Source organism: Bubalus kerabau, chromosome 8 (assembly GCF_029407905.1).
Source record: "Bubalus kerabau isolate K-KA32 ecotype Philippines breed swamp buffalo chromosome 8, PCC_UOA_SB_1v2, whole genome shotgun sequence".
Lineage (NCBI taxonomy): Eukaryota > Metazoa > Chordata > Mammalia > Artiodactyla > Bovidae > Bubalus > Bubalus kerabau.
This window is the reverse complement of record NC_073631.1, coordinates 80,182,245-80,205,266: the sequence shown is the minus strand read 5'-3', so window position 1 is coordinate 80,205,266 and position 23,022 is coordinate 80,182,245. Positions and strand designations below refer to the sequence as shown.

Here is a 23,022-nt window from a genome sequence, read left to right as displayed (position 1 = left end):
TTATTTGCCTTTTCTGGACACTTCCCAGAAATGGACCCAAAGGCTATGTGTCCCATGCCTGGCTTCTTTCACTCAATGCGATGTCCTCACATTCCTGTGCTAGTGGGTCAGAACTTTATTCCTTTTCCAGGTTGAGCAATACGAAATGTTGCACCCAGAGGACACGGGGAAAATGTTCTTGGAATAGGGCTGAAGGATTCAGGTCTAAAAATAATATCTTTGATAAAGTAGTCTGATGGTTTAACATTTGGTTTTGATTTTTTAACAGTTATTTTTTTTAATTGGGTTTGTGGGGGCGTAAGCTGGCACATAGTAAAACTCACTTGTGAGAGTAGGTCCACCCTATGAGTTTTGACAAATGCAGCCACACAACCACCACTATCAAGCCACACCCTAAAGTTCCTGGTCCCCTTGTCAGTGATCCCCTCAGCCCGCCACCTGCTTTGCCATCTGTTGGTCTGTGTCTTGGTCTGCTCTTCTCTTAGCATAGTGGTCTGGCGTTCAGCCACGCTGTGCATGCATGGAGGGGTAACCCCTTGACACGGTGGGCTGACGCACCTGTGGGTGGCCAGGTGGGCCTTTCCAGGGTTCAGCAGTCACCTACCAGGCTGCCTGCAGGGCTGTGTGTGAACATGTGTCTCCCTTCCCCTTCGTAGACACCCAGCAGACACCAGGGCTGCGGGGTCCTACGGTAAGTGTATGTGTAACTTTATGACCTTCCCATCCGTAGTCTAAGTGTATGTGTAACTTCATGGCCCTCGTCTCCGCAGGGGAGCTCCAGGGGCTCCACACTCTTGCCAGCACCTGCTACTGTTGATTCTTTTCAGGAGCCAATCAAATAAATATGAAGTGACATGTCACCGTGGTTTTAATTGGCATTTCCTTAACAACTAACAATGCTGAGCATCTTTTCATGGACTTATGTGCCATCTCATTTCTTAAAACATTTTATCTGGAACAATTTCAATATCACAAGTTACTAGAATTGTTCAAGTACAAACAATAGCCACACACCCTTTTCCTAGATTCACCCACTGTTAACACACTACCCCTTTTATTACATGCATGTGTCTGCACACACACTCTCACTGTGTGTAAGTTTATATATATAATATGTGGTAAGTTACATGACACTTGTTCCAGAATCTTGGCCCTTTACCCCTAATACTTCAGTGAGTGCCTCTTCCTGAAGATATGAAAGTTCTTCACTACTGGGTTGGGCAAAAAGTTCATCTGGATTTTTCTGTAACATCTTAAAGAAAAACCTGAACTTTTTGGACAATCCAGTAGAGTTCAGCTCCCCTTGCCTCCAGCACAGGATCCAGTCCAGGGTCCCGACTACATCTTAGTGGGCCTGTCCCCTTTAACCTAGAACATTCTGCCGCTGCGGTCTTTTGTTGTTAAAATCCATTCTTCAGGGTGGAGGGAGGAGGGTTCGGGATGGGGAACACATGTATACCTGTGGCGGATTCATGCTGCTGTATGGCAAAACCAATACAATATTATTGTAAAGTAATTAACCTCCAATTAAAATAAATAAATTTATATTAAAAAAACTATAATCCTTTGATCTAAATAAAAAAAAATAAAATAAAATCCATTCTTCATCTGGGGTTTGTCTAGTGCTTGCTCCTGATGACTCAGGGAGGCTCCCCCAGTAGAACCTTGCACAGGCGATGCTGTGCCCCTCCTGCGACGTCCCACCGGCAGGCACAGACGTCACGTGGCTGCGGCGCCTGGGGGTTCCTCCCTGACCCCCTCTCCCCCCCAGTGGCGGGGAGACTATGCTGCCAGCCCCAACAGAAGCTGTGGGAGGCCGGCAGGGGCCTTCTCTCGGCACCAGCTCCTGGATGTCCAGCATCTCAACAGCTCTCACTCACTCCAGTCCCTGACCATGCAGCACTCAGAGTGCCCCAGCCTGGCTGGTCAGGGGTGGCTGCTGTGACCTGATAACTCACCCTTATCCCTCGGCCTTCCTCCAGGTTGTAGCAACTGGTCCCGGATCGAGAATCAGTTTCTCAGGGGAACCCCCAGAGTGCTGGCTGAACAGTTTTCCCAAAATGTCCTCGCAGAAACTTCCACCTCCATGTGGATCGGCTTACCTCAGCACCCCAATCTGTGCTGATGACTCGCTGACACTCATCCCCCTCCCCTCCCCCCACAGAACCCTGTTTCTATTCAGGGAGGCAGTGTGCCCGGCAAGAGGACAGCTCCTCGCAGCTGCCCATACGTGGGATCAAGTTTGGACCAAGGAGATGTGCGTGAAAGTTGCGGGTGATGTTTCAGGGGGTTGCCTTGAAACCAGGACAGAAGACAGGCAGAGACAGCAGGGGGCCTGCTCAGCTTCAGGTACTTCTGCGGGGAGAACGTGATCCCCAGCCAGACCACTGACCTCTCAGGGCTTTGCCAGGGGCAGTACTGTTGTGGGGAAACTGCCAGTCTTTGATGTTAACAAATTTTTAAGCTTTAACATTAAAGCGCTGAGGTCCAGACAGAAGCTGGCTATGATGGGGGTGTGGCTGGAAGTGACCACGTGCTGCCGAGCTTCCTCTACTCTCTCCTCCCACGTGGGATGGAGGGGGTGCTTGCTCGTCCACTGGGAGCGTGGTCCTCTGGTTCGGCTTGGCACATCCCTCCTGTTCACTGGGCAACTTCTCCAGAACGGTGCTGGAACATGATGCCTTAGGCCACCTACTTCTCAACATCAGGCCTCAGCTCTTTCTGGCTGGGACCTGGGGATTGGCAATGATGCCAAAAATGTGACCAGCCTGAGAAACATGACAGGTCCCGGGAGACATGGGTACTGAAAGCCAAGAACTTGCATTTCACTCCCTGGACTAATTTCCAGGCTTGGGCTCTTGCCAAAATACTAACATAACTTAATCTGTATTTTAAGCTGAACAATGGTCCCTCAGGGCCAGGAAAGGGGCAGGTAGCCACCCACGAAGAAACAAAGATGGTGAACCACTTCACAGAGAAACATATATCCTCCCTAGAAAAATGGAAAGGAACAAATGGGATAAATGCAAATAAGTCAGCAAAGACAAGTTAAAATGAACAAGCCCAGTGCTGGGGTGCAAAGGGACCTGGTGATGTCACAGAAATCTGACATCCTTCAGGGAAGAGCCATGGCAATGGCCAAGGACAACAGTCAGCCTGTAACCCCGCTTCTGAGAACTGTAATTTAAAGAAATCATCTAAATATGGGGGTGCAGCATGCATTAAAACACTCCCAGGCTCAGGCACCAGACACACAGCCGTGTGAGCTTTAAGGCAAGTGGACAAAGGTCTGCAAACACTGCAGCTCCTGCACTGACTTTAAATGACTCGAGTGTGGGTCATGTCAGCGTGTGAACGGGCTTCGCCTCTCAAATGGCTACGAGACGTGGAGCATCACAGGCACGAGGCCGTGGCCTGCAGGCGCCCAGGGCCTGGCCATCAGCCCCACCTGCGGGGAGAAACCAGGGCAGTGAGCCAACGCGGGTTCTGGGACAGAACAAGACACAGGGGGAGGCTCTGGTTTCACGTCTCCGTAACCAAGAAAGGAGCTTGCTTGAGAATCAAGCAGCCTCGTTTAACATTCTCAAGTGTGGGAGGGAGGGAGGCAAGAACTGTCATCCGGTTTTAGCTGCCACCCCTGCCTGCTCTGAAAGGCTGCTTGGGCGTGTCTGATGCGGATCCCGGCTCAGGCGAGGAGAGAGCGGTGGCTGGGAATCAAGGGGCATGTCTGCATCAGCCTGCCTGGGAGGTGAAGACTCAGGCCATGGGCTCTGGCGAGGTGACAGGCATCCCTGGGGGGACCCCTCTTGTCCCAAGTGGCCCCCACAGAAACCGTGCCTTGTGGTACAGCCTGTGCGAGTGTCCCAGGGCAGCCGTAACAAAGCCCACATATGGTGGGCTTGCCACAAGATATCTATCTTCTCTGTCTGGAGGCTGGAAGGCCGACATCGAGGCACTGCCGGCCTGCACTCCCTCTGGAGCTTCTAGGGAACCTTGTCTGGCAGTCATGTCACCCTGTGTGTCTGTGTCTTTTCTTCTTCTAAGGACACTTGTCACTGGATTTAGGACCCACCTGGATAATTCAGGATCATCTTGTCATCTGCAAAGACCCTTCCTCCAAACAGGCCCTATCTGCAGGTTCTGGGGTTTGGCGAGGACATCTGGGGGCCCTTTCCAGTCCACTCAGAGTTTAGGAGGTGGGCCCTTGATGATTTCCCTCAATCGCCCCAGTGCCTAGCACAGGGTCTGGCACTTAGTGATAAGCACACAAGGCTCTGAGCCTCATTCTAAGACCAGGGAACAGAGGTACCGTGGGGCTCAGGCTAGTGGGACTGAGGCAGAGAGCAGGCCTGGTGACCACAACAGCCACATTGGTTCCTCCGGAGGCTCGAGGGAGTGGCACTGGTTCTTCGCAGCAGGTGCACCAGGGTCTTCACACATCCAAGCAGCGTGCTCACTGCACTACAGTATCATCTCAGACACATGGCACTCGGCGTCATCAATAAAATAAATAACTACACTGAAAACAAACCAAACCTCCAGCTCCACAAGTAACAGTGTCTCCACAACACACAGGCATTGGCTGTACCAATGGTCAGGAGGAAGGCGGAGACAGGCAGAGCCCCGCATCTCAGGAGAAAGTGCACGCCAGGGAAACAGGCGGCTGTGCTGTCAAGAAAGCTCCAGAGGAGGATATGATGCTCTAAACAAGTCCCCTTTCCCTTCTACAAGTGGTGCAGCATTAGCAATGTGACACCATCCATGGATGACGAAAGCCACTCAAAGGAACCAGGGAAAGAACCAGCGCAGCACCCGCAATCCCCGGAGGTTTCTACGTGGACCCTGCGCAGTGAGCAGGAGCAGAACTGAGCCATGCTTATGGGCGGCAACAGGTGTCCCTCGGTCCATAGCCAGGGCTGCTCCTTTGTAACTCCTTGAGCAGCGGGTGCCTGGCAAAAGCAAACTGGAAAACTAAATGGTGGCCAGGGCACAAGCTTCCTCCTGGACCAGAAGAGGACCTGGGCTGACCACGGGGCTTGGGCACATGACCGGCCACCTGGGCCACCTCAGCAAGGCTGGCAGAGACGGCGACACCCCAGTCTCCCTGCTGGCCCAGTGCAGCCTCTCACAAACGCCACCACACTGCTACCAGCTCTCCTCCCCTGCCTGCCCCCTCCAGGGTACCTTCCGGTTGATAGAGAAGGAGGGAACAGGAGGCCTCCGTGTCTGGGGTCTGGATCCACCCTGAGCAAGCCCTTCACCCTGAGTGTCAGCATCCTGGTTTGTAAAACAGGCTTGCTGAGATGAAACAGCATTGCCAGGCATCTCAGACAGCCAGGCCAGAGTGCCTGTACACAATAGATGGAGGCCTGAATTACAAGGAGTTAAGGCCCTGGCCACAAGCCACATCTGTGTTCAGATGTTAAGTTGTATAAAACACACAAGATGACATGACTCTGGAACAGGTGTGAAGAAGTCAGTGTTACCTCTTGTGACAAACACCCTAAAGAGTGAGCTACCTGGTAACAACCTCATTTTCACTGAAGTAATGTCAAATAAAGGGAATCCTCGGTATCCTGATTACAACCCTGACAGACCAAGTGGGCTGTAAACAGAGGCTGTGAACCTTCAGGGTCCAGCAACAAGGCCGGTCTTTCCATCCCAGGCACGGGCTCGGGTTTACAGGGCTGAAGATAGCAGAAGTGCCCCTCAGAGGGAGACCAGCACAGCAGTTGCCTGCTGGGACTGCTCTGGACGGCCCATCAACCCCACATAGGTGACGTCAGGCCTGGTGCCCGTGGACAACAGGGCAGCCAAGGTCACGAGTCCACATTTCTGGGACCACTTGAGCCATCACAGCAGCACCTGTGGAGGGCAGCCTGCCAGCCGCTGGCTCCCACTGGCCACTGGCACGACCTCGGTAGGCAGGGGGACAATGAAACCCTGGCTTTCTACCTCCCACAACCATGCGAAGTCCAGATGAGACCATGACCATGAAGGCAGTCTGCAAATGGAGGAACTGGTGATAAGAACATGGGCCATAGTTTGGGGAACGGCACTGCAAGTGGGGAGGCACAGGGGTGAAGAGATGAGGGACTGAGCCCCAGGGCAATGAGGGGGGATCATCACAACTGTCACACGCTCGTGCTGAGGACGGGGCCCATGCAACACAGCAAGGTCTAAACAAGACTCTGGCAGACCTGGCCAGCACTCTGCCACCGGTGTCCCTGCCACACAGAGGGGCTGCGTGCGCCCATGCGTCCCGAGCACACCAAGACCTCCAGCTGACCCAGCACTGGGGGTTCCTCTCTGTTCCATCCGGCATGGGTGTCTGCGAGCTGAGAGAAGCCAAACAGAACCCCAAGGGCCTGCCGGTTAGGACCAAACAGGCAGGCCCATGGGCATCTATTTTCCAGAGACAAGTAGATCTTGACGAAACTGTACATAAAGAACATTTCTACATAAAATTCTGAGGCTTTTCTTTGTCCAAAGACTTAATATTTTTCTTTTCATCTTTACCCCTTTCACCATGCCCCAGGTTAAGCACCCCAGGAGGAGGGAAAAGAATGAACCCATATATACAGTCTCCCTTTGGTGGAGGAAGCTTCCCTGCATGCTGCCCACTGAACAGGTGCAAGGCTCTTATGAAGGAAGAATGTAGTAACTGGAACACATTCCCCTTAGTTTGGATCCCACACCCTTGGTTAGCTTAGCCAGTTGAGACCCCCTTTATCAAATAAGGCTGTCTGAGTTTATTAACTCTGCATCCTCCAGATTGGCATTCATGTAAATGATCTGACTTTTAATTTTTAACTTATTTGGTTTTGCCTTTTAGATATAACTGAATCCCTGGAGAGAGAGGCCTCTGAGACTGAAGAGACACATCCAGTGTGAGCAGCACCGCCGCACTCTGGGGATGGTGCCCCGCCAGGACCTCCTCCGTGGTCACCGTGTGTGGTCTGTGTGTGGGCAGGAGAACAGACTGCACTCGAGGGCCCCTGAGTTTCTCACTGATAGGGGCTCCACCTCAAGGAGCCAAGCACTGGGACCCCAGGGGCCAAGGCTGCAGATGCAGCAGTGAGTCAGCAGAAGCCCACAAAGGTGCCTTCTGAGCTACGTGGGAAACAATGGGGCAACTCCCCCGCTGCAGCAATCAACACGCTCACAGCCTCACAACCCACACTTACCAAGACGCACTTCCCGGGTTCGAGGCTCCAGAGTGAGCTCTCGGTGTTGATCTTGTGGGTGAACTTTCCTTCCATGAGGACACGCTCCCCATTACCCTCCAGCACAGCCACCCGGATGGAGCTGCTGCTGAGGGTCACCGAGACCTGGAACAGAGCGAAAGAGAATCACCTTGTGCTCCAAGACAGGAGGGAACAGTGGTTTCCAAGGTGCCTGGCTGCACACGGTAGGAGAACAGGATGCAAGTCCACGCCAAGAGTCACCAGGTCCACTGAACCAAGAAAATAATACCAATTCATACATGAAGGAGACTGTGTTGTCATGTCCTTCAAGAGAATGCACTTACAGTTTCAACATGCCTAACAGTAACAGGGGGTGCTTTGTGGGAGCAGAATCTCCTCTCCAGTTAGGGGAGACCAACTCCCTGGACGGAAGGCAAGCAGGGCCAGTGTAGCAGGCGGCTACTCTCCCCAGGCCCACCTTGCTGTCTGGGGTCCCACCCAGAGGACATGCCCGGGGGCCGGAGCAGCCAGCTCCTCTTCCCTCCAGGAGCTGCTATGCCGGCTATGGCCACAGCTCGGCTTTCAGCCAGGAGGGTGAGGCCAGATCCTCTGGTTTTACATTTTGTCTCTGTTCTCCATATAGTCATTCACTGGATCTCTGCTCTCACACGTCTGTCTTCACACCTGCGCTGGAGCTGCTGGACTAGGGGCTTTGCTTCATGCGTGGATCCCAGCAAGCAGCATCCCAAGTACATTCAAATCAGTAAACAGTCCAGGAAAGAAAACAGAACTACAGGGATTTCCCCACCACCACCACCGCCCCCTTTTCTTTAAAATTCTAAATTCTGTGTTTTACAATGCAAAAATCTTTTTATAATAGTATTTACACAATGTATTCATTACATGAACAGAGGCTGGCTAACTTAGACCTTTCTCACCGGAGCGTGGGGTCAGTCAAGGTGTCAAAACAGTTTGCAGGTGGCCCTCCCATGTCACTTGGTAAGTGCGTATTAAATGCTTATAAAGCACTTGAAAAGATTCCCTCAGTGTCACAGAATTTTCGAACTGGAGTTTACACACACGTTGATGGAATCTGATACTATAACCTACCTGAATTTTAAATAACTATAAAGAGTGATGGAAAGGAAAACGATGTCTACACACACCATGCCCACAGGCCGGCCGAATGGGGCCCTGTAAGCCCCAGCTTCACTTACACTCAACTTCTGGGAGAATTACCACTTTCTCAACTGATTCTGCTATGGCACAGGCACAACTCACTTCACTCCCAGCTGCCCAACAGCAGCCCAGCTCACTCCTAGATGGATCCAGATAATCACTGGCCAAATCGTGTCCCTGACCATGAACTCAGAGATGCAAAGAACACTTGACAGAGTGGACCAAGGCTCCATCAGTTGGCCTCCCAGGAACAAGCTCACTTTAACAAATGAAATTCTCCAGCCAGCTTCACCTAACAGGATAATTTCCAAATCTGGGTGAGCTTCCACAACACTTGTCTCTTGTACAAAGGGGATGCACCCAGGCACCAAAGGAAACCAGGCAGGAGACGCTTCCAAGAGCTCCAGTCCAAGGCGTCACTCTGAGAACAGGCGGTCATCCTCTGACCCACAGAGATGACAGGAACAAAACACAAACAGAAAAACCCCGGACAGCACAAGGTAAATAGGGAGAGGCCGGGACAGACAAGCTTTTGACAGCTCTGTGGAGAGGAAGGAGAAGTGTGTGGGGACAGACACCACACAACAGGGACAAGCACAGCTGCGTGGGGCCTCCGGCTGGCAGTCACCAAGTACGGAGTGTGGAGGCAGAGCAGCTGAGTCAGTCCACAGGGCAGCTGGGCCAGCGAAGCCCTATCAGGAGAGACTGGAACCCACCGTGTGCCACTGAGCAACAGGCAGCCCAGCTCCAGAAAACCTGGCCAGCAGCTGAGGGGACTGGGTGGACACTGGCCCAGTACACCGTAAGGCAAAGCCAACCACCAGTCAAGCCCTCAGCTGTGAGCAGTGATGGGGGGAGCAGACCTCAGACATGTAAAGGAGAAAACCATCATCATTCCACACTCAAAAGAATGAGGACCATATATTTTTTAAATAAAAAAACTAATAGGGAAATGAGGATTGTATCCTATGAGAAAAAGCAGCAGTCCCCAAAGACAGACTTAGGTTAACAACAAAAAAAAAAGGTAAAGACTACAGAGCTACCTAAGTAAAAAGGCAATTTTAAAATATGTCCAATTTATATTCTTAGAGACCTGAGAAGATACTGTATCTGCAGAACCAGAATAAAACATGAAAACAGAACTAGACAAAACAAACAAAAGATACTTAGAAAAAAATAGAGTGAAAATAAAATTTTCAATAGAAAGGCTAGAAGATAAAAAAACTCAAGGTAGAATAAGAAACCAACCCAGGCAATCAGTTTGGCATCCCAGAAACTATGACAAGACAACGACCAGTGCTTAAAAAAAACATGTCTTCAGTTTGAAAGAACCCACTGAGGGCTGAACAGAAGGAATGAAAGATGACAATTCATATTGCTAAGTATTTAGAATAAGTTCCAAAAAGTTCTACGTAACAGGGGAAACATTTATGCACAAAGAACCGGAATGGAAGAGATCACTACAATCAGTAACAGTGGATGTAAGAAAAGAAAAGAATGACACCTACAATCATGCTAGGGGAGTCTGCTTATTTGTTTTTGCCACACAACGCAGCCTGCTGGATCTCAGTTCCCCTCCCAGGGACTGAACCTGGACCACAGCAGCAAAAGCCCAGAATTCTAGGTGACCAGGGAACTCCCAAGAAAGTATTCTTTAAAGTTAGAATTCCATATAAACTCAAATCACAAAATAAGTGAAAGGTTAAAATAACTGCATTTCTTCTGCTTTATTGACTACGCCAGACCCTTTGACTGTGTGGAAAATTCTTCAAGAGATGGGAATACCAGACCATCTGACCTGCCTCCTGAGAAATCTGTATGCAGGTCAAGAAGCAACAGTGGGAACTGGACATGGAACAACAGACTGGTTCCAAATAGGAAAAGGAGTACATCAAGGCTGTATATTGTCACCCTGCTTATTTAACTTATAGGCAGGGTACATCATGCGAAATGCCGGGCTGGATGAAGCACAAGCTGGAATCAAGATTGCCGGGAGAAATATCAATAACCTCAGATATGCAAATATCACCACACTTATGGCAGAAAGCGAAGAACTAAAGAGCCTCTTGATTAAAGTGAAAGAAGAGAGTGAAAAAGTTGGCTTAAAACATTCAGAAATGTTTCAACATTCAGAAAACTAAGATCATGGCAACCGGTCCCATCACTTCATGGCAAATAGATGGGGAAACAATGCAAACAGTGAGAGACTATTTTGGGGGCTCCAAAATCACTGCATATGGTGACTGCAGCCATGAAATTAAAAGACGTTTGCTCCTTGGAAGAAAAGCTATGACCAACCTAGATAGCATATTAAAAAGTAGAGACATTACTTTGCCAACAAAGGTCCATCTAGTCAAAGCTATGGTTTTTCCAGTAGTCATGTATGGATGTGAGAACTGGACCATAAACAAAGCTGAGCACCAAAGAATTGATGCTTTTGATCTGTGGTGTTGGAGAAGATGCTTCAGAGTCCCTTGGACTGCAAGGAGATCCAACCAGTCCATCCTAAAGGAAATTAGTCCTGAATATTCATTAAGGACTGATGCTGCAGCTGAAACTCCAATACTTTGGCCACCTGGTGCGAAGAACTGACTCACTGGAAAAGATCCTGATGCTGGGAAAGATTGAAGGCAGGAGGAGAAGGGGACAACAGAGGATGAGATGGTTAGACGGCATCACCAACTCGATAGACATGAATTTGAGTAAGCTCTGGGAGTTGGTGATGGACAGGGAAGCCTGGCATGCTGCAGTCCATGGGGTCACAAAGAGTCGGCCACGACTGAGCGACTGAACTGAACTGAACTGAAGACATTCGGGAGCACTGTATTTATTACCACACCATCATTCTGAGAAAGTTACTTGAGGCTGTAACATAACAAAATGAGGATGAAACTAAAACAGAGGAAGATCCTGGGTGAGGGAGGGTCAAAGAGTACAAACTTCTACTTATAAAATGAGTAAGTTCTGGGAATCTAAAGTATAGTGTGGTGACTATAATTGACAATACTTGTATATTTAAAAGTTGCTAAGACAGGAGAACTAAGTTCTCATCACAAGAAAAAAACTGTGACTATGGAAGGTGGTAATTTTAACTAAACTTATGGTGGAAATTATTTTGCTACATATATGTATATATATACACATACACATTTCAAATATTTATGCTGCACACCTGAACCTACTACAATGATATATGCCAATTATATCTCAATAAAAATAAAGGGGGCGGGGGGAAGGAGGAAGGCCCAGAAAGGATCTAAAACACAGTGAATTTAACCTAGAAGTGAGGTTAAAAAAAAGTTCTAGGATGCAAGCTATATAATATTGAACTAGAAAATAATCAGTCCAAATGGGAGTCATGGGTGAAATGGTCTGCAGAGAATGATTTCTAGACAATACAGATTACCTGTGAGAATCTGGGTAATTCTGAGTTTATGATGATAGTGTACTGCTTTTGACAAGAAAAAAAAGCAAGACATCAAGAAACTCCAGAAAAACAAAAAACTATTCAAGAAACTCCTGATCCAAAGGGATGTAGTGAAAGTGGAGTAAGTACCACCAAAACAACCTGACCAGAGTAAAACCAGAGACTGGAGCCCCGAGTGGAAGGGGCAGTGGGCTCAGGCACACACACTCTCGGGGTCCTGATAGATGAAGCTGGACATCAGGGGAAATTCTAGGTCCCCTGAGACTTTCCTGGGCAGCCACCTGCTGGTTGGCAGGCTCAGCTAAGGCGTGGGCAGCAGGGCAGCAAACAAGAGACCAGAGCCGCCCTGGAAGGGCCAATGTGGGCAATGGGAGTGTATTGCCTGTAGGGTCATGATGGTATCAAGTCATATTTGACAAGATACACATAGAAAACATCTGGCAGGACATCCCTGGTGATTCAGTGGTTAAGGTTTCCCCTTCCAATGGAGGGGGTGCAGGTTATTCCTCTTCAGGGAACCAAGATCCCACATAGGTCTTGTGGCCAAAAAACCAAAACATAAAAACAGAAGCAACACTGTAACAAACACAATAAAAAAATTTAAATGGCCCACATCAAAAATCTTTAAAAAAAAAAAAAAAAGAAAAAGGAAAGAAAGAAAGAAAACACCTGCCAAAAGATCCCAGAAACTAGGAATGTGATTTCTGAGGTTGGGGTGGGGGCTGGAATAGGATAAAAGGACAGAAGCAGGAGAGAAACTTTTCATTGTACATTTTTATTGTTTTAAACAGGTAAGTGTCCTATGCATTCAAGCAAAAAAAAATTTTTTTTAATAGATAAATGCAACCTATTAGCCTTTTCTGCTATGGAAGTTTCCTATAATAAAAGTCTTCCTACATTTTTTTCTAAACGCCTTCTAAGAAGGGAACACTGTGTTGCAGAGCTTTTTAGCACAAATTCCAACAGCTGCATTGAGCTCTGGGGCACAGCATCACTGTGCAAGACATGCCCAGGGGTCTTGGTGCTCTTCTGGAAGGTTCCCATGGTGAGGCTAGAGATGACATGCAGCATGGTCATGAGCCCACCAGCCCGCAGGACATCATTAGTCAGTAAAGACCATGCACCATCTCCGAGATGAATATTTCAAAGGAAATTAATTCACTTGTCACTCACTGTCATCCAGTCAGGACTGTGCACAACAATATCATGATATTTTCCACTCAGAAGATGACTGATCAAACAGAGAAGGGGGTGGGAGCTGGGTCCCGCTCTCTACTCCGCCACCATCTCACCAGACAGTGTAGGGCCTTAGCAGTTCACATCTCCAGGAAAGTTTTCTCATGTGCCAAGTGAGAGGTTAGACTAAAAATCTCTGGAGTTCAATTTTCCATCATTAAAATCCTATGATTCAATGAAAGGCCATGTATATAACCAGCCCCAGCTGCCTTTTGCGATCACACAAAGATCTCCGTCCTGACTGCAAAGTTCCTTCTCCCGACTTCATGGCTACGCTGAGCACAGAATGGGGAACTTGGCTGCTTTTCCTGTGCAAAGCAAAGATCTAACTATATCTCATGAATGAAAGAGACCAAAGCTTCATTTTGAGAAATTTTCCTTTAGATTCACCAGCAAAACAATAGAAATTACAAAAATTTAAAAATGGTTGCATGTAAAATAATAACACTTGAACATAAAGCATAACCCACATGCATTTAGCTGTCCCCCACTACACCTGAGAAGCAAACCCATTTCCACAGGAAAAAAAAAATCAAAAAGGAGTAAAGGAGAGGCAGTGTTCTGAGGCCTCAAGCACAAGCTACAGCTGAAGAAGAGGGGGCCCAGGACCGCCCTCCATTAACACTCGGTGCCTGCCACATCTACCCGTTATGCCCAACATGCCTGCCCCCCTCACAGAGAGCTACTTACAAACCCAGAACAACTGCGACTTCATCAGCTGACCTGCTACTATCACAGCTACCACCATGATGGTATCTGAAAGGTGCCACAGACAAAAACCAAAAATAAACACTGCCCACAGGTAGCTGTGACAGGTACTGCAGGGAACAACTGGAAAGGAGCCAGTCCAGAAAGAAACTGGCAACTCAGAAAAACCCTTAGGCCAGCAAAAGCCAAGAGATACAAAATAAACTTACTCTCAAACTTTTAAGTGCTGCTGCTGCTAAGTCGTTTCAGTCGTGTCCGACTCTGTGCGACCCCATAGATGGCAGCCCACCAGGCGCCTCCGTCCATGGGATTCTCCAGGCAAGAACACTGGAGTGGGTTGCCATTTCCTTCTCCAATGCATGAAAGTGAAAAGTGAAAGTGAGGTTGCTCAGTCGTGTCTGACTCTTCACGACCCCATGGACTGCAGCCTACCAGGCTCCTCCATCCATGGGATTTTCCAGGCAAGAGTACTGGAGTGGGGTGCCGTAAGTGAGGCATAACTAAATCTCTTAGATCACTAAAAACTAGAGAGATCATGAATTCTTAAGAAAAATACAGAATTTGAAAGTTGCTGAGGAGTGTATGTTAAAAGTTCTGAGCGCGCGCGTGCACACACACACACACACACACACACACACACACACACACGGAGCTCTATAGTATGGTGAGATGTTAACCAGACGTGATGATCGTTCCACAACACACAGATATCAAACCATTATCCTGTACACCTGAAACTAACACTGTGTATCAATCATACTCTTTTTTTTAATGTCATGGGGAAAAAATACTACTGGAAGAGAAAAGAAAATCTAACCACACAGGAGATTAGTGCAAATTAAATCAGCAAGTATCACAATGGGCCAGCACTAGATAAAAAACTGCCTTACAAAGAATGAGCCTCTTCCAGTCCCAGCATCACAAACACTCAGGTTCATCCACACACCCCCGAGTGCAGGGAGCGCTAGCTCCAGAAAAAGCCAGCCTGGAGACCCTGACCCTCTGTGTTTCCCCTTGTGAACCGCAAGGCCTCAAAGGACTGCTGGAGGAAGGGCCCTAGGGGTGCCTGGCTGCACAGTGCACGTTAAACAAACAGCCTGTTTACGCTCCACACAGCCTGGAACTGTGCTGGCGCACCTGCCTTGTTACCTGAGCCCCACATGTCAGCTCCAGTGCAGTCATCTCATACCAGTCTCAGGGACCATCATGGGCTCGGTAAATGTCTAATGCAGAAATGAGCAAAACCCAGGGCCATCCTCAGTGAAACCGAGGCCATCTCACCCCAGAGGTCAAGACAAGTGGAGCTGAGAGGCAAGGATGTGCCGGGGGCATGGCGGTCCGTCCCTTAGCACAGTAGGATGAAGGGCAGGCCCCTCACAACACACTGCTGGCGGCAGAGCTTGGAATCATGAGACTGACACCCCAGCGACTAGCGGGCACATCTGAGACGCTGTTTTCAATGAGTAGGCTTCCCAGGTAGCCATGGAAGCTCAGCAAGAGCTGTCAGGTGACCTAGGTCTCTTAAGTCAAAATACCTAGTTTGGGGTTTTGGGGGGGTGGGGTTTGCCTTTTGTGGGGAGGCCATGCTGTGCAGCTGGAGGAATCCTAGTTCCCCAATCAGGGATCAAACCTGAGTTGTCAGCAGTAAAAACATGAGAGTCCTAACCACTGGGTTGCCAAGGAATTCCCCAAAATAACTAGCTTTAGGTTGGGCCTAACAAAAGTCCTTCCAGAGAAAGTTCCCGAAGTTCATGGAGAAGTTAGAAGACACTCTAGACCAGGAAGCTCTAACATTTTTAATTAAGTGTGTAACCAACACTTTTCATAATTTATTTGCCTGCATACAAGGTAATCCTACCAAAAAAACATAATGAAAATCAACACCTGACCAACTAAAATTCTAAAGCATGCTGGGCAACACAGCCTGCACTGGCTCTGACCTACAGTGTCAGAGAGGACACAGTCATCAAAAGTAGGATTCTGTGGGGATGACCCCTAGGTACCAGTATGACCTGGATCCTAAAGCCCATCGGGTCAGGAGGTCACTGAGCCCTAGTGCGATCTCCTGGGCTAGTGGGGAAGGAGAGAAAGGGAGAGATGGGTAGACAGTGGTGCTGCAGCTGACACCATCCCCATGGCGCCCTGACACACACCCACAAGGAGCTGTGAAGACCCAGGGGCTCCAGTCCTGCTCCTGTGTTCCATGCTGCAGGATGAACTGCGTTTATCTGACACTGGTAGGAAGTTGCAGTCTTCTAGAGGCTTCCCCAGACCCACCCAGACTGCTGCAGAGGGCAGGTTTATTTTAGGTAGAGCCTGGGTAATCACAAAGGGACCAGGAGGGACCTCAGGATGGAAGTGGGCTAAGGGGAAGGTCTGGAAGGGCTTGCTCACTGCCTGTATCCAGACCAGCAGGAGCCACTTCACACAGTGGTCCTTTCTCTGAAACGTACATGAAACTCAACTTCCGCTTCATATGCTCTGGGACCGTCCCTTTTAAAGAAGGCTGCAGTTGTTTCTGCTTTTAAAGTGAGGAGTGGGACACAGGGGAAACAGTATGAGCTTTAGAAGCAGACACACCTGAATCAAACCACAGCTGTACCAGGGCACCCATTCAGTCACTCACTCCTTCTAAAACATTCAGACAGTGCTCACTGCTCCTGGCATAGCAAGAGTGAAGGAGACACATGGTGACTTTTCCATGTCAACTTGGATAACTGAGTAACTTCTCTCGGCCTCAATTTCTCATCTATAAAACATGAAAGATACCACTTACTTTGCAGGTTGTAGTTTCTCATGACAAATGAAATAAGAAAACAGTTTCTAGCATATGTAAGAATTTTTTACATTGTGGATTATAGTAACAATGTCCCATTTCACATGAGAGTTTTTTCTTTAATGTGAAGCCTGCCTACTTACAACGAGCTATAATAATGTTCTTCTCAGCAAGGTCCCCAAGTAAACATCTCTATCTCACTAAAAGATTAAATTTCTACTCACTCAAGCTCATTAAGATGGAGAAATCCACTCAAGCTGTAAATGTTACGGCTCCACAGACCACAGGACTGTCCGCTTATCACAACAGAACCTGTGGTGCTCCGCTTTGCCTCAGGACTCCACCTTCTCCAGTGTGAAATGGGTGTAACAATAACTGCCCTGCCTACTCTGTAGTGCTTTTGCAGAGACTAAAGACAATAAATGATATGAGAATACTATAATTAAAAAGAAAAAAAAAGCTCAGGTGCTATTCACATAGGAGGCTAAGTTGGGTCTCATACTTGACGTGGTTAAAGAGCACGGAGACTGGTATGCTGGTGACTGAAGACAAGAAGCAGTCTTGTGCTGGTGGCGAAGCAGCTCCAGTGCAGCCCACAGCCTGAAGCCTTTGCTTCAGGAAAGAAGCTGAGCAGATGAAGCTGGAAGAACCTGGCGGTTACCTGCTTGCCCTTCACCACGTGCTTGGGCACCGGCACCTTGAGCTCTAGGTCCGTGTAGTCCTGGGACCAGGTGTAGTTCTCACGCACAGCACCGTTGTAGCTGTCGGGGTTTCTCTGGAACTGCTCCTGTCTCCTGAGAAAGAACAAGAAGTAAGACGACAGCCCAGGCCCACAAGCAGGGCAGGAAGCCCACAGGGTCCCAGGAACATACTGTCTCCAGGTCCTGAGAACGTTCACCTAACCTTGCTTGGTTTTGCGTCTAAAACTCCCCTTCCCTCTGGCTGATTTCCTTTCTGACCACCCAATTCGGGCCTCAATGGGAAGTCACAGGAACAAAGGGAAAATCCAAGGAGAAGACCCTGTGTAGCACCCTCAAGGTTAGGAAAAATATCTGTCAATGCAGTCCATGGCATAGCCTGGCCCTCCTGGTCTTCACAAAGCTTAAAAACCAGACCAGTTCACAAGCCAAAGAGCCTAATTAATAACATCCTGGGGCTTGTGGGTGCCTGGTTTCCCATAAACTGCTTGGCAGGCCATATTTTTTTTTAAAAAAAGGCAGGGCGGGGGGGATACCAAAAAACCACTTTAGCCTGTAGCTACTCAACTTCAATTCTAATCCAAGCCCAGCCTCCATCTTCCCCTGGTAAATAAATCAAAGCCAAGGCACTGCACTGAACTGCAGACTTTCTTCAGATGTGAGCAGTGTGCTTATGAGACAGCCTAGGAAAGAAACTCCGTCAGCTGAATCTTCTTGTACGTGTATTACCAACCCAGCACAGATGTAAACAGGCATGGCCAGAAGCTGATGTCAAAAATAAAACACGATAAAACAATTGTCACAAAATTTAACTGTTAATAATAGTAAAAACACCACATAGAAATAAGTTGAGAGTCCATCATAGTAAGTTTTTGATCTAAATTAAAAGACAGAAACCTAGTTGAGGAGGAGACAACACCTATGAGCACGCCCATCCCAACAACAGGTACATGCAGCCCCGTTCTCCTGCGCGTGCGGAGCCCGCTGATGCGCCTGGAGGGAGAGGCTGATGGGTGGGCTGCCACACTCCCATGCACGCCCACATGTCTGCAGAGGAAAACACACAAGAGGGTCAAGGGCTGTACCCCATCAGCCTCTCACTTCTGGTCAGGAGGGGCCGCAAGTGGTGGTTAATGAGGATGCACTTTTCAGGTGAACGCTGTAAGCCAAGAACATGTTTCCCTCCTGTGGGTGTGCCTTCTGCACCTTAAATCTGAGGCTGGGCCTCTGCCACAGCCCAGGCTCTCTGGGCTGGTAAACTGGTGGCTGCTGCGGGCTGAACTGTGTCCCCCAAAATGAGTGTGTTCAAGTCCTAGCCTTCGGCACCTCACACGGAGACACAGTCTATACAGATGTAATCCATTGTAATGAGGTCATTAGGGTAGGCCTGACCCAATACGACCATGTCCTTAAAGGGAGGGGGCTCTGGACACAAAGACACACGCACAGAGGGACAACGTGAAGAACCTCGGGGAGAAGACAGCCAAGCGGCAGAGGCGAGCGCTGTGCAGCTGGTGGCTGTGGAGGGCGCTGGCCAGGGAGCATCACAGGGTGGGCAGCTCAGCAGGCACGCACACCTCCCTGCCCCCTGCAACCCTATTTGGACCTGCAGCTTTTCCCCAGCACAGATGAGCAAGCTTCTGGGTGTTTTTAACACTCTAAATCCACATTCTCATTAAATAAAGTTGATTATTTCCCACCGACAGTGTGCATAAAATAAGTCTCCTGTCACATGCAGGTTCTCTGGGCCCTCGCCCTCACCCTGTCCTCCCAGACCAGCCTACAGCCACACCCCTGCAGCTGCTGGCCAGAACTGGGGTGGGAGGGGGAAGGGGGCGGGGGGAGTGGGAAGGGTGGGAGGAGGAGCATGCGTCAGCAGCCAGGGTGCAGACAGGGAGCAGGCCTCACTGCAGCACCCACGCCTGATGAGCCGAATCAGCCCAGATAACAGGGTTGTGACTGTTAAAGAAAAGGCCCTCTCCAAAGGAGAGGGTCTGCAGGTGCCCACAGCCAGCAGCACCTGCACAGGTGGGAAAGGAACTCAGGCCGCCTCCCCCCTCCCTCTCTCCAAGCCCCTGCCCTGTGGGGGTGGCGGCGTGGGAGTGGGAGAAGTGGTGGGTAAAAGGGGTCACAGCCCCCAAATAAAGGCTTCTGTGCAGGAGGCTGGAGCCCATATAGGGAACAGGTTGTAATTCAGCAGGGGGCACTCTCAAGCCCCTTTCCAGGTTCCCAGGGTTTGGGGTGGGGGGAGGGGTAGATTCCCCACTATGTGGAGACAGGTGCTGGCCAGCACTCACCAGGTTCCTAGAGCCAGAAAAGAGCTGCTTCCACCCTGGAACACCCTGCCTCCACTCACTCACACCTGTCCCTCATGCTCTAAGGCAAAGGCCACCTCTCCTGGGTGTTCAGTGGTACACAGGTGTAACAGCTCCTCACCCACCTGTAGATGCCACTGTCCATGTACCCGGGGGAGAGGCCAGGGCTTGTGCATGAGGAATGTGGTGTGCGTGTGTACATGTGAGTATGTGCTGTGTACCTGTGTGTGGAGTACACAGTACACAGTGTGTGTGTGTGGAGTACACAGTGTGTGAGCACTTCCATGTGCATGTGTGCGTGTGTAATGTGAACATGTGGTGTGAGCATGTTCATGCTGTGTGTGCGTGCAAGCCTGTGTTGGGGGGTGTACATGGTGTAGCCAGTACGTGTGTATGTACATTAGCAGACAGTAGTTCATCCTCCCCCTTTGCAGAGCAGCCCCATCTCGCATTGATTTCCTGCTCTCCTCATTGATCCTACCATATCCCACACCTGGAGCTCGTGCCCCGCAATGAGAGCAGCCACCACGATGAGAAGCCTGCACACCATAACTAGAGAGTAGCCTCCACTCGCTGCCACTCGAGAAAAGCCCGTACAGCCAAAAATAATAAATAAAGGTACAACAGAATGAGATAATCACCACTGTGTAACCTACAATGGAAACGCTGAGTCTGGGCAGCATTCCTTGACGGATGCTGAGCTCTAGGTGAGAGGTGGATGGGAGTCTGCTCACAGAAGGACCGGAAAATTCTGCTGTGTCCACAACAGCAAGATACCAGGCACCTCCTGAGGGAACCTCACCTCTGGGGTAGTCCTGCCCTAATGCTGAGCCTTAAATCTGCTCCACACCACAGGTCTAACCACCAGACTACAGACAGCAGAAGCGGCAGAGAATGTATCCATCAAAACCACCAACATAAAACCTGCCAAGTCCAGCATCTGGGAAATTACAATAGACAAAGTTCTAAGTTTCTTTACAAACAAATGGTTACAAAGGGCATCACAAAATGAAAAAAAAAAAGAGGAATTATTCTAAATTAAGAGACTTAGAAGACAGAGAAACCAAATGTTATGTTTGGACTTGCTGGACAGGTATTTTGAAAAAACCAACTGTAAAAAGACATTTTGAGACAATGAGGGAAAAGTGAACGCAGTCTGGACATTAGATGATTACAGGGAATTATAAATTTGTTCAGTTGTGATATTCATTTAGTCCACTCTTCTTTTTTACTGAAGTACGCATGGGTGAAAGAAAGTTTGTGATTTCTGGGCTCTGCCACATCAAAAAAAAAAGGGATTAGAGAAAGAAAGGAAACATGAATTCTGACATATTGTTAATGAAGAAGTGGGGGAACCTCACAGACATTTATTATGCTATCCTCTCCTTTCTGTGTCACCAAACCTGAAGGATCTATCTTGACTATTCACCCAGGAGTGGATCTGCTGGGTCAAGGGTATAAAAGAAAGCATCTCACCCTTAAGAGACAGTGGCAAACTCATTTCCAAGGGCTGTCCCAATTCTCACTCAACAGTGGTGTGCACAGGGTCCTGCTCAACACTGGAACACCTTCTCAAGTTTTATCAATTAAATACACACAAAAAAATAGTGTTTCCGATTGGTCTTGATTCACATTTCCCTGCATATAATGTTAACTGGCCATATGCGACTCATTTCTGCAAAATTCCTGCCATGGCTTTTGCTTGTGCTTTCCCTGGTTTGAAGAAGTTCTCCATAAATTTTTGATAAAATTCTTTGTTGGTTTCCAAGTATACAAACGCCTTCTCCTGGCTGATAAGTTGTCTTCCTACTTCCTTCCTTCCAGATGTTTGATTAACTCAAGCACCATCACTATCATCAAACAATCTCACAGCTCCTTCCCTCCTTGAAGTCTGAAGGGCATCGCATCTATTTTCTAACAGGAATACTCTAACATTTTAATCTCTAGTTTTTGGAGTTATCATGCCCTTTGCATTCAACCTGGCTTCCTTGTGTAGTCTTTTCTTCTCTTGACCACTTGGACCAGGAGCTTGTCTAAACAGCAAGTCCAGCTGAGGAACACAGGGGCCAGCCGGGAACAGGACTTGCCGCAGTCACTGCATGCACCAGCCCAGCTCCTCTGGGATACCTTCTGGTCCTTGGCGCCCACTCCCCACCTTAAGGAAGGCTCAGTTTAATGAAAAAAATTCTTACAACAAGTATATTTTGAAAATGTGCTTTTAATGTTTTAAAATTAATTTTGCGGTACAGTTAAAAATATGAGCTGATTCTATATTTACCTAAAATAAACGAGGCAAGGTGCTTGGAGTCTCATGATATGCCCATGAATCACTTGACAGGTGTTAATGCAAATTTAGGGAATGTCTTTGACAATCTGTATCAGATGGTCAGCCAACAAAAACATAATCAATATTTACTACAAACTCTTCTAATTAACAAAAGATATAAGTTGGTTATAGTGAGACATTTTCTTAAATCATGTTAATTACTTTACAAGGGAAAGAGACATCCCAATTTTTTTTACAAGTGTATAAATGTGAAATATACATTTTAAAACAAAAAGATAGGGACTCTCTGTCCCACGTGCGTGCGCTCTTTTCTTTCTCTCTCTTTCTTTCTCTCTCTCTCGCGCGCGCACTCTCTCTCTCTCTCGCTCTCTCTCGCTCTTTCTACCGCCCCCCCCCAAAAAAAAAAAGATAATTTACTCCATAAATATGCTGAATTCTTAGTCTTTTAAATCAATTTTCTATTCCTATTCATCCAAAATCAGGACACGTATGACTAGCTTCACCATTTCAAGTTCCAACAGACTTCCCAACTGAGGGATATAAATGTATCTCAGAGATATGGTGGGTTCTGTCCCAGACCACCACACACCCCAATAAAGTGAGTCACAAGAATTTTCTGGTTTCCTAGTGCATGCAGAAGTTACATGTAGTCTACACTATACCATACAACTATTCTGTGTTAACTGTGCAACAGCATTATGTCTAAAAAGACAATGTACATACTTTAATTAAAATTACTTTATTGCTAAATACTACTGACCATCATCTGAGCTTTTAGTGAGTCAATCTTTTTGCTGGTGGAGGGTCTTGCCTTGATGTGGTGGCTATGGACCAATCAAGGTGATAGCTGCTGAAGGATGGGGTGGCTGTGGCGATTTCCTAAAAGAAGGCAACAATGAAGTCTGCCACATGGGTTGACTCCCCCTTTCATGAAGGATTTCTCGAGCAGACAATGCTGTTCAACAGCATTTTACCCACATGAGATCTTTCAAAATTGGAGTCAATCCTCTCAAATCCTACTGCTAAGTTTATGTAATATTTCAATGCTCTGCTGTCATTTCACCAATAATCTTCATAGCATCATCACCAGTAGATTCCATTTCAAGAAATCACTTTCTTTGCACATCCATAAGAAGCAACTCCTCATCCATTAAAGATTTATAACATACATATTAATAATGAAAAGCTTTGAAATGTTAGGAGAATTAC

At 48.1% G+C, this 23,022-nt stretch overlaps 1 protein-coding gene across 2 annotated transcripts in view; it reads right to left on the bottom strand.

Annotated features, from left to right (window-relative positions):
• NUDCD3 (NudC domain containing 3) overlaps nucleotides 1–23,022 on the bottom strand; it is a 70,755-nt gene that overhangs the window by 7,385 nt on the left and 40,348 nt on the right. For both annotated transcript variants that reach the window (XM_055590691.1, XM_055590690.1), the window contains exons 3-4: nucleotides 17,175–17,307; nucleotides 7,188–7,331 (exon numbers count right to left, since the gene is read on the bottom strand). In XM_055590691.1, coding sequence (XP_055446666.1) covers nucleotides 7,188–7,331; nucleotides 17,175–17,307 — 277 coding nt within the window. The remainder of the gene's footprint in view (nucleotides 1–7,187; nucleotides 7,332–17,174; nucleotides 17,308–23,022) is intronic.